At 43.9% G+C, this 16,414-nt stretch overlaps 1 protein-coding gene across 2 annotated transcripts in view; it reads right to left on the bottom strand.

Annotated features, from left to right (window-relative positions):
- Positions 1-5,311: 5,311 nt before the first annotated feature.
- The window catches only part of SYNE3 (spectrin repeat containing nuclear envelope family member 3), a 95,142-nt gene continuing 84,039 nt past the window's right edge, over positions 5,312-16,414 (bottom strand). For both annotated transcript variants that reach the window (XM_079947977.1, XM_079947978.1), the window contains exon 19: positions 5,312-15,248. In XM_079947977.1, the coding sequence (XP_079804103.1) occupies positions 15,051-15,248 (198 nt within the window). In that variant the 3' untranslated portion in view covers positions 5,312-15,050. The remainder of the gene's footprint in view (positions 15,249-16,414) is intronic.

The raw sequence follows: 16,414 nt of genomic DNA, 5'->3' as shown, positions 1-16,414 counted from the left end.
AAGCTGAGAGTCTCAGTATATGGCATTATACCATATTTCTGTACTCCCATGGAATCATGACATACACCCCCCCCCTAGGTTATAGGTCAATTCAATTTATCATAGTTCTTTAACTTCTGAAAATCAGCTTCCTTTGGGAAGCAGCCAGAACCTTTGCTAAGTTTTGTCATTTGCAAAGATGTGGCTCCCCATCCCCCAAAATGGATTTGAATGTTAAATACACACACAGCCCAATGCCTAAATTATAGAGATGTATCGTCTGGGTGCTTTGCAGCCCCTGTGCTAAGAAATGATATGACGAGAAATGGTTGTCATGTAGCACCTTTGCAATACTTTATTATCTCATAATGAGAAACTGGCTTTAAGTTATTGGTAATAAAAAGCACCGCTGATGGGAAGGAGCAACGTCATTAGGTAGCTCCCAGGTATTCCAAATGATCCCCTTTCTGGCAACCAGTCATGATCTGCTCCCTGTCTCCATTTTCACTTCATTGTGTTATCTCTTTGGAAGTCAGGAAATCCCAGCAGATGGAACAGATCGTCCATCATCTCCATTTCTCTTTCTCTCTCTCTCACCATCAATAGTTGAAGAGGGAGGAAAAGTCATTTAAAAGTTCATGGAGCCTTGCTTTGGTTCAGCTGACTGCCTTAAGGGGATCCACCAAAAAATATAGAAAGATGGACAGCTAAACAGTTTTTTTATATATATTATGTATACATTCAAACTGCCAATCAGGAAACATTCCTCTGAAAGATTAGCTCTCTTTTTATTTGCTTGAATAGTAAAACAAAAAAAGAGGAGAGACAGAGAGAAAGAGGCATGAAATACTTAGTGCATTTGTAATGCACAGCAGATGGGAATTATACATATTTATGGACACTGTTAACCACATCTCTCCCACATTACTCTGATGGAGTGCATGCATAGACTTGGCAAAAAATTATTTAAAAAAATATTAAACAGCCCATTAGTACAATTTATGAACAGGGCTTCCACTAAGGGAGCTGTATCGAGAGGTCTATAGTCAGTACGGTGCAGCCCAGCTGATACCATCTGTTTGGTGTATTCACTGAAGAAGATTATATTACAATCCTTAGTAATGCCACAAATGCTACAGCTAAACTGGATGAGACTTCAGCTTCATTCCACTGCAGCAATATGGGTTTATCGTGAGTGATTTTCCACAGCTGGAGGTGGAGACTTGATTTCATGGAATCACAAGAAATAAAATTCTGAAAGCTTGAAATATTAACCTAAAGGGGGACAAAAACAAAAAAACAAAAAATATCTAATTCCTCTGCATTATATCTCTCCTGCATGATGCATTTGGCGGAACCCTCTAGACAAGGTCAGATTTCAGTGCTAAATGTTTCTGAGAGGGATTGAACCAAGGATGGCTCCAACTGTGTAGCTGCCTGTTAGTGCTCATTTCATGACTATCATTTCACCTCTGGCAGTCTTGTCCCTTTCCGTTCACTTTTATAGAATTCTAAATGATGGTGCCATTGAATTGGGGAGAAGAGCATTATGGCACAGCTCCTGAAATTGCTTTTATTCTGGCAAGCGCGTTTCCAACTTGAAGGGAAAAGCAGAAGACGTAGACTGTAAATCCACTGAAATGCATTTGATGCACTCCCTGTCTCAAGATGCCATGACTTAGCTAGGGACCATTTGAAAGCATAAATAGACGCTCTCTTTTTGCATATATCTCTAGTGCAGCGGTTCTCAACCTGTGGGTCCCCAGATGTTGTTGGACTGCAACTCCCATCATCCCTGAGCTCTGGCCTTGCTAGCTAGGGGGGATGGGAGTTGTAGTTCAACAACAACTGGTTGAGAAAGGCTGCTGTAGTGGGATGGAGAACCACTTGTGTGATTGGGAACTGTGTTTACCCTTCTCCTGTTCCACCACACTCAGAAGTTCACGTATGTGGCCTGGGAAAGGACATTCACTTTGGTGTTCCCTAACCTGTGGCATTCCCTTCCACACAGAGGCACATTTGGCACCTTCATTGTACAGTGGTACCTCGGGTTAAGTACTTAATTCATTCCGGAGCTCCGTTCTTAACCTGAAACTGTTCTTAATCTGAAGCACCACTTTAGCTAATGGGGCCTCCCACTGCTGCTGCGCTGCCGCCACACGATTTCTGTTCTCATCCTGAAGCAAAGTTCTTAACTCGAGGTACTATTTCTGGGTTAGTGGAGTCTGTAACCTGAAGCGTATGTAGCCTGAAGCGTATGTAACCTGAGGTACCACTGTATAGCATCCATCATATGCTGAAGACACAACTCTTTTACCCATCAGCCTTTGACACTTGAGATATGTATTGTTGGGACCCACCCTATTCTTAATCTGAATTGCTTAAAAAACTGATTTTAATGTTATATTATTATGGGTGCCACGTCACTCTAGGATGGGGAACAGCAGGTCAAAGATGATTTTGTATGCGAGAGTTGGAAGCTGGAGACACAGAGGTACATCAAGCTGGACCATGTGCAGAGGAGGGTGACCAAGACGATCAAGGGTCTGGAAACCAAGCCTTAAGAGGAATAAGGGGAGACTGAGAGATATGATAGCCATCTTGAAATATCTAAAGGGCTGCCACAGGAAAGATAGAGCAAGCTTGCATTCTCCTGGGGAGGGCAGGAATCAATGGAGTTACAAGAAAGGAGATTCCTACTAAACATCAGGAAGAACTTTCTGACAGTAAGAGCTGTTCAACAGTGGATTGGACTTCCTCGGGAGGTGCTGGACTGTCCTTGCTTGGGAAACCTAATGTGGAAGCAATATCTGTTTGAATGTTAATGATGTGACACCCTGCCCACCCCACCCCCATAAACACCCTATGTTCAAATTATGCAATGCATACATAAACCCACAGTCTCCACTGATCTTCAGTACAGTGGTACCTCGGGTTAAGAACTTAATTCATTCCGGAGGTCCGTTCTTAACCTGAAACTGTTCTTAACCTGAGGTACCACTTTAGCTAATGGGGCCTCCCGCTGCACAATTTCTGTTCTCATCCTGAAGCAAAGTTCTTAACCTGAGGTACTATTTCTGGGTTAGCGGAGTCTGTAACCTGAAGCGTCTGTAACCTGAGGTACCACTGTACATGGAAACTGAACCTGAGTAAGCTCAGAAACCCCTGGAGTCCGTTGCCAGCTGGAACTTCAGGCTGTGTGCAACAATACTGTAACTTCCTTTTGACCTTATGGTGCAGGATGGGTAAGATAACAACAACTGTCACTGTATTCATGTAGCTCAATAGTATATCCAGCAATTTCCCTGACCATCTGTCTGGAAGCAGAGGCTGCACATGGTAACTGCTGCTTTCTTCTCTAATGTAATTCTGGAGTCCCCAACGTCGAGTCCTCAGACATCCCCATTGGTGCCCCTTGTTGGAGGCCGGAGCTGTATGCCCCACAGGCCTGTCATATGTTCCTGAAACTAACCTGCTACCCTCAGGCACATTGGAGAACACTATCCATTTGCCAATGTCGAAGGAAAAATCAACTGCTGGGCCATTCAGCCTCTGTACATGGAAAAGTGGCAGGGAGGGAGGTCAGAGGCGCCATCTTGTTTTTTGCCTTAGGCAGCAAAATATCTTCTGCTGGCTCTGCTGCCTGGACGCAAAGGTCTACAAACATGTTCCTGTTTGGGCTGAGACTTTGCCTCAACGTCTCCCTCCACCTGGCAATGTATCTGTGTGTTCTTCAGCTATGGCTTCCTGGCTCACCTCTTGACAGCTGTTTATGGCTCAACCTCAACAAAATGGGGTTTTTTCATTGGCCCTGGATTACTTACTTCTAGATGTGTGGCCTTGCTTCTGGAAACAGACCCAGAACTGCTGTTCAACTGAGTGGAAATTGTGAGGGCTCGGTGCCGTTGGTTGAAACTATGTTCCTTGGCGATTTGGTCCCCATTTTTCATTTAACGGGCTAGACTTCAGCCTGCCTCCCGGCATCACAGCAAAGATAGTATTACGAACAGAAATTCGCAGCGCCGTCAAAGTGGGCAGCAAAAGGCTATTCTGTCACTTTTCATTCACCTGGGGTACTAGAGTTAAACTAATTAGAAAAGACTGAGGAGGCCGAGGAAGCTGAACATTCTTAGCCCTAGGAAGAAAGCTGCGGTGAGGGAAAGCCCAGAGCTGCCATAATCTGAATAGTAACCACTTGTTCTCAGTGACTGCCCTGGTCTGGCACTCGCAGAGAAAAGATTTGGGTTAAATAGGAGGATTTTTGTAATGCCGAGGCTAGCCCAGCGGCAACAGGATAAGCAACCATCTGCAGCAGTGTTTTGTTAAATAAATAAAAGAGAGATCCTCGATTCTCAAGCAGAGGCTGAAGTGTGCTTTGCTAAATGAAGCCACCTACCCCCACCATATATGACCAGTGGTGTCATCCCAACGAATGCCCACTAGGGCTGCAATCCTGTACACATTTGCCAGAATTAAATAAAGATGCGTTAGGATATTGTGCGCGAGGGTGGTAGGACTTGCGTTTTTTCTTTTCTGTACACTTTGCAGGCTGGAGCTTAAGCGGGTATTAATGCTTATTAGGAGAATCTTAGAATTGGAAGGGATACCTCAAGGGCATTCTAGTCCAACCAATCTCCAGACACGGTCTCCCATCCACTTTGGAACCATGCTGGACCCTGCTTAGCTTTGCAAATGTGCTAGCTGTTTTATTGCTGCACCACTCGGTTGCATATTTAATGGCGCCAACTACTGCCTGTGTCATAGTGCCATGTGTCCGGAGGGAGATGGAGGAATAAACTGAGTGAAGCAAAGGTGTACGAAAGGCAGCACTTGAAGAGAGAGCAGCCAAATCATACTATTCGCCTAAGTTAAGAAGCTGTTCTTTTAATAGGAAACCAGTGTGCTATTGATCAGACTGAAGGGATAAAGAATAAATTGTCTACAATAGGCTGGCATATTATATTCCTCCATAACTAATAGTAAGAAGTTCCCCAAATCGATTATTTTATTAGTTACAACTAGGGTCACAGCCACATCTTACGTCTAAAACACATGGCCTCCCCTTAACAAACCACAGTTCCCTTTTTCATTGATTTAGTAACAAAAAAGTGTTATGTTTGTACAAACCACCATTCCCATGATTCTTTAGGGGAAACCATATGCTTTGAATGTGTTTTAAATAAATAGTGTGGATGTGACTAAACTTAGCATCATCTGCTCATTGTTCAACATTCTCAGACATCTGGGTTCCATGTGACATGTGCAGAACCCCTCTTGGAATACAATATAATAGTCCCCGCCCCCGCAAAAAAACCCAAACTGAAACAGCAGCTTACAAACAGGAAGGCATTTATTAGAATAAAAATATATGCATTTTTTTAATTAAAAAAAGCCATTTACAAAAATACCACAGTGACGGTAAATGAGCACACAGAGGATTCTTCTTTCTATCTTTTTCTTTTAAAAAGTGCAGCTCTTCAAAAAGACAACAGTCTCATGACAGGGTTGCCAAATGTCTGAAGTTTCCTGGACATACCTGGAATACTGCATTCAGAAGCAGTGTCCGGGTGGAAATCGGCAAAATCTGGACATATGGCAAGCCATGTTGGCAGTGTCATCTTTGCCGATTTTCCTTAAAAAGTGTCCGGATTTTTACTTTTTGAAATCTGGCAACTCTATCTTGTGAAGGAGTTGGGCTGCTCAGCATTTCTCCATATGACGCCAGAAAGCTTTAGGAAAAGTCCTGACACAAAATCTGCCTAAGAGAAGGTACAAACTGCGATAGCTCGCACATGTACTGAGACATCCGTTTGGGCCCACACTTTTTAAGCTAAAATGAGCCCAGCTTCTACAAACATAGTTCAAAACCACACACCATAGGACAGTGTGATGGAAATGGTCCCTACAGTATGGGGGTGTTTGTTTATAAGTGCCCAAGCTAAAACATCAAAAAAGGGGTGGGGTAGCAGTAAATATGAAGCCTGTGTCCTAGTAGTCCATTGTCAAAGGGCCATGATCGCCAAGAAAAGCTGGGAATGATGTACAGTTGCTTCAGCCACCTGGGTTGTTTTACGAAACCCGTTCCTTGAACTACGCAGAGCCTTCTAGCTACATATGTCTGCATGTAGCCAGTCTTTCTATATGTTAACAAATCCACTGGCAGATCCACACCATGCATTTAAAGCCCACAGCTTCCCTCCTGGAACCTGTAGTTTCTTAAGGGTGCTGAGTATTAAAGCTCTTTGAGGGCAAAACAGTAGTTCCCAGGGTTTGTTGAGGGAAGCCATGTGCTTTAAATCTGTGCTGAATGTGCTTTAATTGTTCTCTGAAGAGACTCGGAGAATCTCTCTAACATGTGGAAATGATCTGTCCCAACTATTTACCACCACCAGTAAGCTCCATTGATCATGTGTCTTGTCAGGTAGGATGAGATGAGATGATAAGGTAACATGGAAAGAAGGGCCATAGCTCCATCTTAATGCCTCTGATTTGGTCTACAGCAGTCTTCCCAACCTGGTGCTATCTAGACATTTTGGATTCTGACTCCCATTGGTCCCAGTCCGCATGACCAATAGGGAAGATGAGACTTGTAGTCCAACAGCTGGACGGCATCATGTTGAGGAAGACTGGTCTATAGCATCTCCCATTCAAGATCTTGGGTGCTAAACTGAGAAGGATGCCTGCCTGAGATTTGTTGAGCTGGTGACTAGAAGGCCCAGGGCAAGGTGCAGCATAGTTTTGATTCAACATAAAACACATCTCTAGCTCTTCTAGGTGATGCAGGGAAAGAAACGAGGTTCTATCTCTGGAAGACAGCAAAGACGATCTTCTCCCTGGGCTAAACAATGATCATGACCTTTTCTGAGCCAACAACACACAAGTTAGCACAAATAGAAAAGTTACAGAAATCAAGTGGTTTACTTTTGACACACACACAAAAGCATTTTGTTGCCTGGTGCATTGTACAGAAGAAGCAAAGTTGGAGCACCCAATGAGTTGACTTACATTGCAGAATTGCAAGTAGAAACTGGTGTCACTGCAATTTAAAGCACAATTGATATGCCCGTGGATTGGAGCACTGGTCACACTTCAGAGTCCATTCATTTCAGTGGATCATGCATAGAAACATTGCTCCATGGTTTGCATTCCTAGACAGTCATAGGTACCAGACTTTGTGTGATGATCTGTAGCTCATCAATTTGCTTGACTGGTACTATATCGTATTATGTAAATAAGCTGTACACATAATGGTTCCTCTGCCAAAAAACACTATGGAGCGGTGTCCAGTTCATAAGAAAGAGTTATGCATGGTTGAGGTTCACTGACTAAAGAAGTCCCAGAATGCTATCTGTTTTTCTGACACCTTAAAGAATAACAAATATATTGTCATGTCAGCTTCAATGGGCCAGAGGTTATTTCATCAGATCCATGCTTATGCCACAATATATGTGCTAGTCATAAGATTCTTGGTTGTTTTAACACTGGAAAAACATTTCAAACATCCATTTGTACAGATATCTGCATGTAAGATCAGCTCACTGTGAAGTCGCACACACACATAAAAGTGTTACGTTTTGGGGTAAGGTGTTTGAGATGCTTTGGAGATGAAAAACCATCATCATGTGAAGCTAAAGGTTTCTTCACATACTAGGATTGTGAGATATTTCTTCCTAGGAGTTTCTAAGCTCACCCATCCAGATACTGGCCAGACTGAAAGTTATTAAACTTCAGAGACAGAACTAAATCTGGCACTAATGATATTATGTGTATAGTGGCTAGAATTCTTAGCACCCTTCCTAAACTACAATTCCCAGGATTCTTGGGGGGGCAGGGAGCCATGGAAGTTAAATTGTCATAAATATTATTTATATATATTAGTTTGCTGTGAAAAGGCACCCCCAGATAATCAGTATTTTCACAATTTACTTTGCATTTATGTCTAAAAGTTAAAAACCCTGATAATTCAAACACAAATCCATGGGTATCCATGTAACTTGAGAGAAATACAATATTCAGTTCAAAATTCAACGCCCCCCCCCCCCCCGGCAGCACCATAAAGAGGTCAATTCCAGCAAAATCCCAATAGCATGAATGGAATGAATGAGAACCCTTTTTATTATCTGAAACTAACAGGATCAAGCCTTAGCAGAAGGGAAAGCTTAGCCCAATAAGCTCCCCCCACCCCCAAAAAATCTCTCCACTTTTATGAAAGCATCCTTCCTTTTTATAAAGCTGGGCATGAAAATTATATGGATGTGGAACGTCACCTTCCTTTAAATAGTGCAATTATGACATTTCCTATTATATACAGATCACAGCAATGGTTAGGCTCTGCTTATAGAGCTATGAGGCAGATGCATGTGTGAGGCAATGCTAAGCCTGCACTCTTTTACTCTTATTGGAGTTGACAAAGGCTTTTCGTTTTGAGAAAAATAGACATGCACCCCAAGTAACAACTGGGGTTGCAGGAAAACGATGGCTTCAAGGGGCAGAAGCGCTAGGCAAGTGGGTGGGAAGAAGCCAGTTTGCTGCCTTCTCCTCCTCTAGAAATTAGCTATGCCTTTTTTGGAATCTATCTACACTAATTCCAGGAGGAGACATTGATCAATGGCTTGTGAAAAAGAGAAAGACTGCGGGTAAATGCTTTGTTACTGCCGCCTGCTCACGGTTACCCCCGTCTTTTCCTTCTGAAAAACACAAGACCCTGCTGTGTAGTACAATCGGCCTAATAGTGACATTTTCAAACATTTCCAGCAGGAAATGGGGCTCCGGGCATCAAAATGCACGGCTGAGCTTGTAAAAGCCATATAGCAAAGCTGGAGCAAGAGAGTCATGTTTGAAAAAGCGTTGCCTTTCCTTCCTGATTGAATGACACATTAACGAGTAAACAAACAAACTCCTGTGTTGCAAAATATGAGTCAGCAATATCAAAAGCAACACGATGGCCAGAAACAATAACAATGTGAAAAACTTTATGGAATAATTCAAAACATCAAAACTAACAAACTGAAGTCTCTGAAAGTCCTTAAATGAATCACAGTGCCAGACTTTACCCGGCGGAGAGCAAGCTGTGAAGCTTTGTATAATCAGCAAATGTCCAATTCTGATGTCCAACTCTGAACTCTGCTGAACAGTGTTTCCAGATAACAACTACTGTTTTATTGAATTCTTCATCAGCCAATTAGTTCAACACTCGTAAGTAGAAAGATATGTAATTTCTTCATTAACCAATCTTTTTTTCGAATAGATATACTGAAAAATACTCTGGAACAGTGCTCATGTGATTATGTAGTCACTGTTGACTACAGTTTGTTAGTTTTGATGGTTTGAATTATTCCATAAAGTTTTTCACATTGTTATTGTTTCTGGCCATCGTGTTGCTTTTGATATTGCTGAATGACACATTAGACAGGGGCCGCTTCCTGTGTAAAGTGTGGGTGGGGTGTCCGTCTGCCAATCTGCTTAATTGTGGGGAGGGCAGAGTAGGAAAGGGTATCTCGTTGTGGCAGAGAAAGCGCTTCCCCTGACTTCCCACCACCTCCAGTGAGACTAGTACCCCGATTTGAGATGTTGGAGAGCTGCCGCCACCAAGCAAATGGCTTAACTCCTACTCTCACCGCCCTCAGCCAGCATGCCCAATGGTCGGGAATGATGGTAGTTGGAGTCCAGCTACATTTGGAGGGCCCCCCCCCAATCCTGCATCTCTGCTGTAAGGCACTCTCCTATGTCCAAGTCAACTATTGATGTTGGAAAAAGCAAGTGCATGCTGTCTCTTCAGGACAAATCAAATGTTGTGGAGCCTCTAAAGCACAGACCACATGGGGAGACTTCCACTGAGGGTGGCTTGATTTCTATGCTAGGCACAGAGATGAGAGAGACTACTCTAACTCTCCTCTATCACATTCTAATGCACATTCCAAGAACCAGATAGTTACAAAAAGCAGCAAAAAGAAGTAAAATCCTATCCATATCACAGTCAAAGTACAAGATAAAGACTGCATTCTTTTAAACTGCTTTTTAATTGTATTTTTATTTTTAAATGTTTTTAACTGTTTTATGGGGTTATTCAGCTGTTTATGTTTATATTTTGTTTATGTATTTTGTGTTTTTATATTGTAATTTTACCTTGTGAACCACCCTGAGACCTGTGGGTGTAGGGCAGTATATTATTATTATTATTATTAATAATAATAATAATAATAATAATATCAGCATGCTCATTTGCCTGCATTGGATTCCCTGTACATATCTGCATTTACAGTGGTACCTCTGGTTACGAACGCTTCAGGTTACGAGCTCCACTAACCCGGAAGTAGCTGCTCCTGGTTGTGAACTTTGCCCCAGGATGCGAATGGAAATCGCGTGCCGGACGCCCCATTAGTGAAAGCGCGCCTCAGGATAAGAATGGTTTCAGCTTAAGAATGGACCTCCGGAATGAATTAAGATTGTAACCAGGGGTACCACTGTAGTTTCTTGTAACCTATAGCTATCAGGTTTAAATAAAAGGCTGGCTTACGATATCCTTAAGCTCCACAAGTCATTCTGCACTGGAGGCTCGAGGCAGAAAATAGGCTTTTCCCCTGCCACCATTCCCTGGGAGTTGAAGTCAGTTTGAAAGAGGAAACCTGGCATGTTTCTTTTGTTTGCTCATTAATATATGCATTTACACAAACACTTTGCCCTAGTATAGGCATTCTTTGTACACATTACTTGTCTGAGGAACTGCATTGCGAAAATTCGTCAAAGTGTGAATTCCGAAGGGGGGCCGTGTTTCTGTTAGTGCATTTCCAGAAAGTGCAAATTAGGTAAGTTTAAGTGCAAACTGAATCAGATTCCCCACCCTCTGCCCCCATTCCTACCTGGAAGCGACCCCATTTAGGACCACCACCTTCCCCACTCCTTGACAATCCAGCCTCACCAGCAGTATGTTTGAATGCCTTATGGGAAGACAGCCTGGAAAAATATACGACTAGCCAATCCTTGTGCAATTTCCAAAGCAGAAAAAGTAACAATGGGTTGCTTGTGGATCCCCTTGTGCAATTACGGTGGTGCCGTTTAGACTACAGGTCAGCTCAGCTTTTCCAAGATAAGTCTTATTCTTTGGAGACCCCTGATAATACTTTAGTAAACACATGCCCAGGTTTTAAACTAAACAGAACTGAGGCAGGTTTTTAATTTTTTTCTTTTTTAAGGAGGGATATCAAATGCTAGATTTCTTTCTCTCTCAGAAATGAAGACCACAACATGAACTGCATGGAGTAATGGAAGAAAATGAGTGGACCTGCTTGCCTCTTAGCCTTACACAAATATAACGGATCTAAACAAGAAACAAAGCTAATTTCTTTGTTCCACAGAAAAGGGGGGAAAATCACATGAAAGAGAGAGCTAGCGTAATATTTTGGAAAACACCACGATTCTGCAGAGAGCAGGGATTAAAGGCGATAACGCTGCTAAAGTGATCATAGTCTATCAGCAAACAAACCATTTGAAGGTTCTGAGCAGGGATGCTGAGACGAAAGCTGAGCAGCTGCAGCAGCAGCTGGGTTAAAGCAAGAAAGTGGAATGTCTCGAAGCAGACTGATACGTCGAATACCAAGCTGGACTTGTCTGCCACCTTAGGTGACCCCTGCATGGGCTAATGAGTCTTCTTCCCAACCACACTGTGCGGGTTTGAGCAATGAACAAGTCAACCTCCAGTGGACACTCGGGTAGTCAACAGCGTAAGAACATCCCGTGCAGGTGGGCTGCTAACATCCCTGTGAAGCAGCCTCCTTATTTGCAAAACGGTAATAGTCTTAATCCACAGCGGCAAAATATTTTAAGCACAGTTAAGCGATATCAGTAGACCTTTCCTCTGAATAATTTTTATGGGACCAGAGTGCAAAAAGGCAGTGAAGGATGCCAGAGCAGGAATAGGCGTGGAAAGAGAGAGGAAGGGGGTGCAGGCCCAGTCTTTTTTTTCCGGAGCGGAAGGGATGAAATCATCTTCCAGATCACCAGGGTAAGTGGTGCACCCTCCTTGCTCTAGCAAGCGACTGAGTTGTTAGTGAAGTTTTTTCTGTTGTTTGGGACAGATTAGCATAGAGGAAGTCAGAGAATGGGGGCGGGGGAAGCAGAAATAAACAAGCAGAGGTTGGACACATCTTTCCTTTCCTTTGATGGAGTTCCTTCTTCACGCTGGCCGTTCAAATGGTAACACTTCTTTGCAAGATTGTTTAAAAGCTAAAGGCTGAAATTCAGCTGGCTGAAGGCCTTTTGTTAAAGCCTAACATGCTTTACAGGGGGACGCGGGTGGCGTTGTGGGTTAAACCACAGAGCCTAGGACTTGCCGATCAGAAGATCGGTGGTTCAAATCCCCACGACGGGGTGAGCTCCACCTTGGAACTGATAAGCATCAGAGAGTTCGATCAAGTTTACTCGCAGGTAACTATGCAGAGGGTTGCAGCCAAGCCATGCGGCTGTGATCAGGGATGGGAACCAATTCTCAGAGTGGTTTAGCAATCAGTCCCCCTTCCCTGGGAACTCCAGGGGAATAGGAGTCTCCTAACAACTGTCAGCACCCGTAACAAACTATAGTATAGGATTCTTTGGGGGAAACAATGACTGTTAAAGTGGTACGATCCTATTTATTTTATTGTATAGCGCAAATGGGGCCTAACTTGCAAAGAGAAAAGGGCTGGATTGGGCAATATGAGAGGCTGAGGAGTAGAAGGTGATGACTAGACTCTGTTAAGTCCAGTGATGATTTCTCTATGGATGGGTCATCTAGGCCAATGCCCTGCAATGCAGGGACTGGGAAGGAACCCCCACAGCAGCCCACTGGGGAGTGGCCATGTAGTGCTGAATATTGCAGGGTAGAGAGTGAGTGAATGAAAAACTGGATAGAAGGGGAAACCAAAGTTAGCATCCTGGAAGAGGAAGTCTTACAGGGCAAAGTTTTAGAGACCCTGGATGTGCTGTCATATTCAGCAGAAAATTAATTCCATGCTGAGAGGAGGTTGGTGGGGGTGGGGAGACCCCAGCTTGCCAAAATGTGTTTCCAATTTAGTTTCCCCTTCTCCAACAATTTTTTTTTTTTGGGGGGGGGGGATATCATAACATTTGAAATGTTGAAGTGACGTTGCCACTATTTTGCTCTGACCTCTGCACATGGAAAGAATGTCTGCTATGTTGCCTACAATCACCCTAAGCTTCTGCCTCCTCCTCCTCCTCCTCCAGAAACATCTCTCCTGCCGAGGTTGGCAGGATCTTTTGCCGGCTGGTAAGAAGTGAAACGATAGAGAGGGGTCAATCGGACTCAAGTATTTCAAGTTATGTTAAGTGTGCGAGAGAGAAAGCGTTGATAACAGGAGAGTAGCAGGAACGGGGAAGAGAGACGAGATGGCGCAGCAAGGTTCAGGGGCCTCATCTTGCATATAAAACATAGGAAGTCTGTGCAGGATCAGGCCAAAGACCCATTCAATTCTCATAGTGGCCAACCAGGTACCTATGGGAAGCTCATAAGCAGGACCTGACTGCAACAGGACTCTCTGTGCTGGCATTCCCAGAAGCTGGCATTCACTCGGGGGCACATTGAGTTTTCCGGTGCCACAGAATTCCCAGGATAATCTCTTACCTTCTCACACTTTGGGTAGAACTGGCAGTGAGAAGCTCAATGGTTGCCACTAAAAAAAGGCAGCTCCATGTGGCGTTCCCTTCCTCCGCCCGTAGAATGTAATTATGAAAATGTGGTATGATATCACTATCTTGCCACAGCCAATCGTGTGGAACAAGTACAGGGTTGCGACTGTTAGCTGATTAATTGGTTAGATTAACGGACTAATTCCTTTTTGAACAACTAAATAATAATAATAATGCTCTGATTAACTGGGTAGCAGTTTTTTAAAAAAAAAAATCTTTTAAATGCATATACATATAAAAACAGAAGAAAGAAAGCATCACCTGTAAAAGAGGTATTTCCCATTTTCTCTCACACGGAGGAGAAAAGATAGGGCCTGCCAATGGCATGCAGTGATTTTTTTTGTAGGAGAACAGAGTCAGCTTGCGAGGGCAATGCGGGGGGCAGGGGAATGTTGCAGGTGTGAGCATCGTGCCTCCCTCCCTAAGCTTCCTGGGCTTCGGGAAGGAGGCACCAATCCTCTGATAGGATGCTGGATCCCAGCTGCCTCCTTCCCAAGGCTGGGCAGGCTTTGAGAGGGTGGCAGGAGGGCTTTTGGAGCCTTTAAGGGACTAGCCTAGTTCCCCTAGTCCACTGACGGCATGTTGCTGGTGCCTGCTGTAAAAGCAGATGTCCACCCTCTAAAGCAGGCATAGGCAAACTCTGTCCTCCAGATGTTTTGGGACTACAACTCCCATCATCCCTAGCTAACAGAACCAGTGGTCAGGGATGATTGGAATTGTAGTCCCAAAACATCCGGAGGGCCGAGTTTGCCTATGCCTGCTCTAAAGATACAGGCAATATGTGTTTGCTGTTTCACTTTAGTTCTTACTCATTTTCAAATGCATGCAAACTGGATAGATTTAAGTACTTAATCAACAACTACAATTAATCAACCAGGATCGCTTCAAGCAGGTGGCAGCTGTAGTTTTCATGAAATTCACAGGTCAAGGAACCCTCCCCACGACAACCTCACATTTGTCCCTGTTTGTGGTTATGCCTTAGCTTTTGGTTTCTATGCTTACACAAGGATTTAGTTGAAACATCTACTGTTACTCAACGAAGACAAAGGCATAAAATAAGAACAGCAATAAAATTGGCAGGGTTAAAAATGGAAACGGTGATTTCAAGATATCTTTCATTGAGACACATATATAAAAATCATATATACAGTATAAATATAGCCATATATCTTTAAAAATATAATTTTAGCTCTAAGTATGAATACTTCATTTCTGTGGACTGAGCCTATATGGACAATGCAGGTCATCTGACCAAGTTTCCAGTTTACACGGGTCCCTTAGTGAGTTGCGTTGGATTCTGGGGGACCTGCAGGAGGTGAGACACCTCAGGGAAAAGCCACTCGGATAATTTAATCTGTCACCTCAGCTGCACCTTCATGCGTAGAGGACTTTTAAGTTGGCGGTGGGCCGTTGTATCTCAGCACCAGGTTGAAGGAGCGGGCGTAATTGTTGGCGAGCTTGCAGCTGTGTGTCTCCTCTACGAGAGGCAGCAGGAAGGCGAGGAGCAGGAGGAGTAGCAGGAGCAGCTGGAGAGGCAAAGCGGCGCAGCAGACGCGGCGCAGGAAGGAACACGCCCCGGCTGGTCGTCCCTGAAAGACACAAACCAAATGGAGCATTAATGTCATGGGCTGGGCAGATAAAGAGGAGGGGTGGAGACCCCCTCCCCAGGAGCCCTCCAGAGAGGAGGAAGGGGCAGATGGTATTGGTCTACAGGACTGGTCCAACACAGGGCACACCCCAGAGCAGAGGTAGTCAAACTAAGGCCCGTGGGCCAGATATGGCCCACTGGGCTCGTTAATCCGGCCCGCGAACCTTGCGGACCCTGCCACTTGCTCGGTCAGTCCCCGCACTAAACAGGTGCGGCGCAAAGGCCTTGCATGGAGACTGACTTCCGTGATGCAGCTGGCATGGCTTCTGATTGGCTGCAGCCAATCAAAAGCCGCGGATGCCTCTGGGCGGGCAGCGATGCTGGCAGGCTTCTGATTGGCTGCAGGAAGCTCCTGCAAAATTCAGAGAAGTGTGAATTTCAAAGGATAGCCGCATTTTCATCCTCATCTAGTTTGGGAAAGTGCAAATCAGAAAAGCACACTTTCAATAAGAACTGAATCAATTTCCTCCTCCCCACCCCCACAACAGCAGAGAGGACTATAAGTGTTTGGGGAACAGGAAGTAAAAGTTAATCACTCATCCTGTTCACTCTCTCCCCTACAATTTTTAATGCATCAAAAACTAGTACTGCAGGTGAAACTACACAGAATGTTAAATGCGTCTTTGAACCTGAAGTGACATTTCAGAGAAGGGGTTTTCATTATGACCACAGCAGGGAAAGAAAGTACCCATTTTCTCATCCCTGCCTTCTGGGTTCCCAATAATTATTTGCTCTTCCCAGCTAATACAATTTGCATTTTATAATCTAATCTGCAATTTTATCATTTATTTGTTTATTAAATTTGTATTTAATTATACCCACAGGTCTCAGGGCGATTAAAACATAAAATCGCAACATCAAAATGCAAAATGCATAATAAACACACACACACACACACACACACACACACACACACACACAAAGGGCACTGCATGTCAATCAGCCAAAGGCCTGGTAAAAGAGAAATGTTTTTGCCTGGTGCCTAAAGGTGTATAATGAAGGCACCAGCCCAGGGGTCAGCAACCTTTTTCAGCCATGGGCTGGTCCACCGTCCCTCAGACCATGTGGTGGGCTGGACTATATTTTGAAAAATATATATGAACAAAT

Source organism: Podarcis cretensis (genome assembly GCF_951804945.1).
Source record: "Podarcis cretensis genome assembly, chromosome: 1".
Taxonomy (NCBI): Eukaryota; Metazoa; Chordata; class Lepidosauria; order Squamata; family Lacertidae; genus Podarcis; species Podarcis cretensis.
This window is presented reverse-complemented; position numbering and strand designations above follow the sequence as displayed.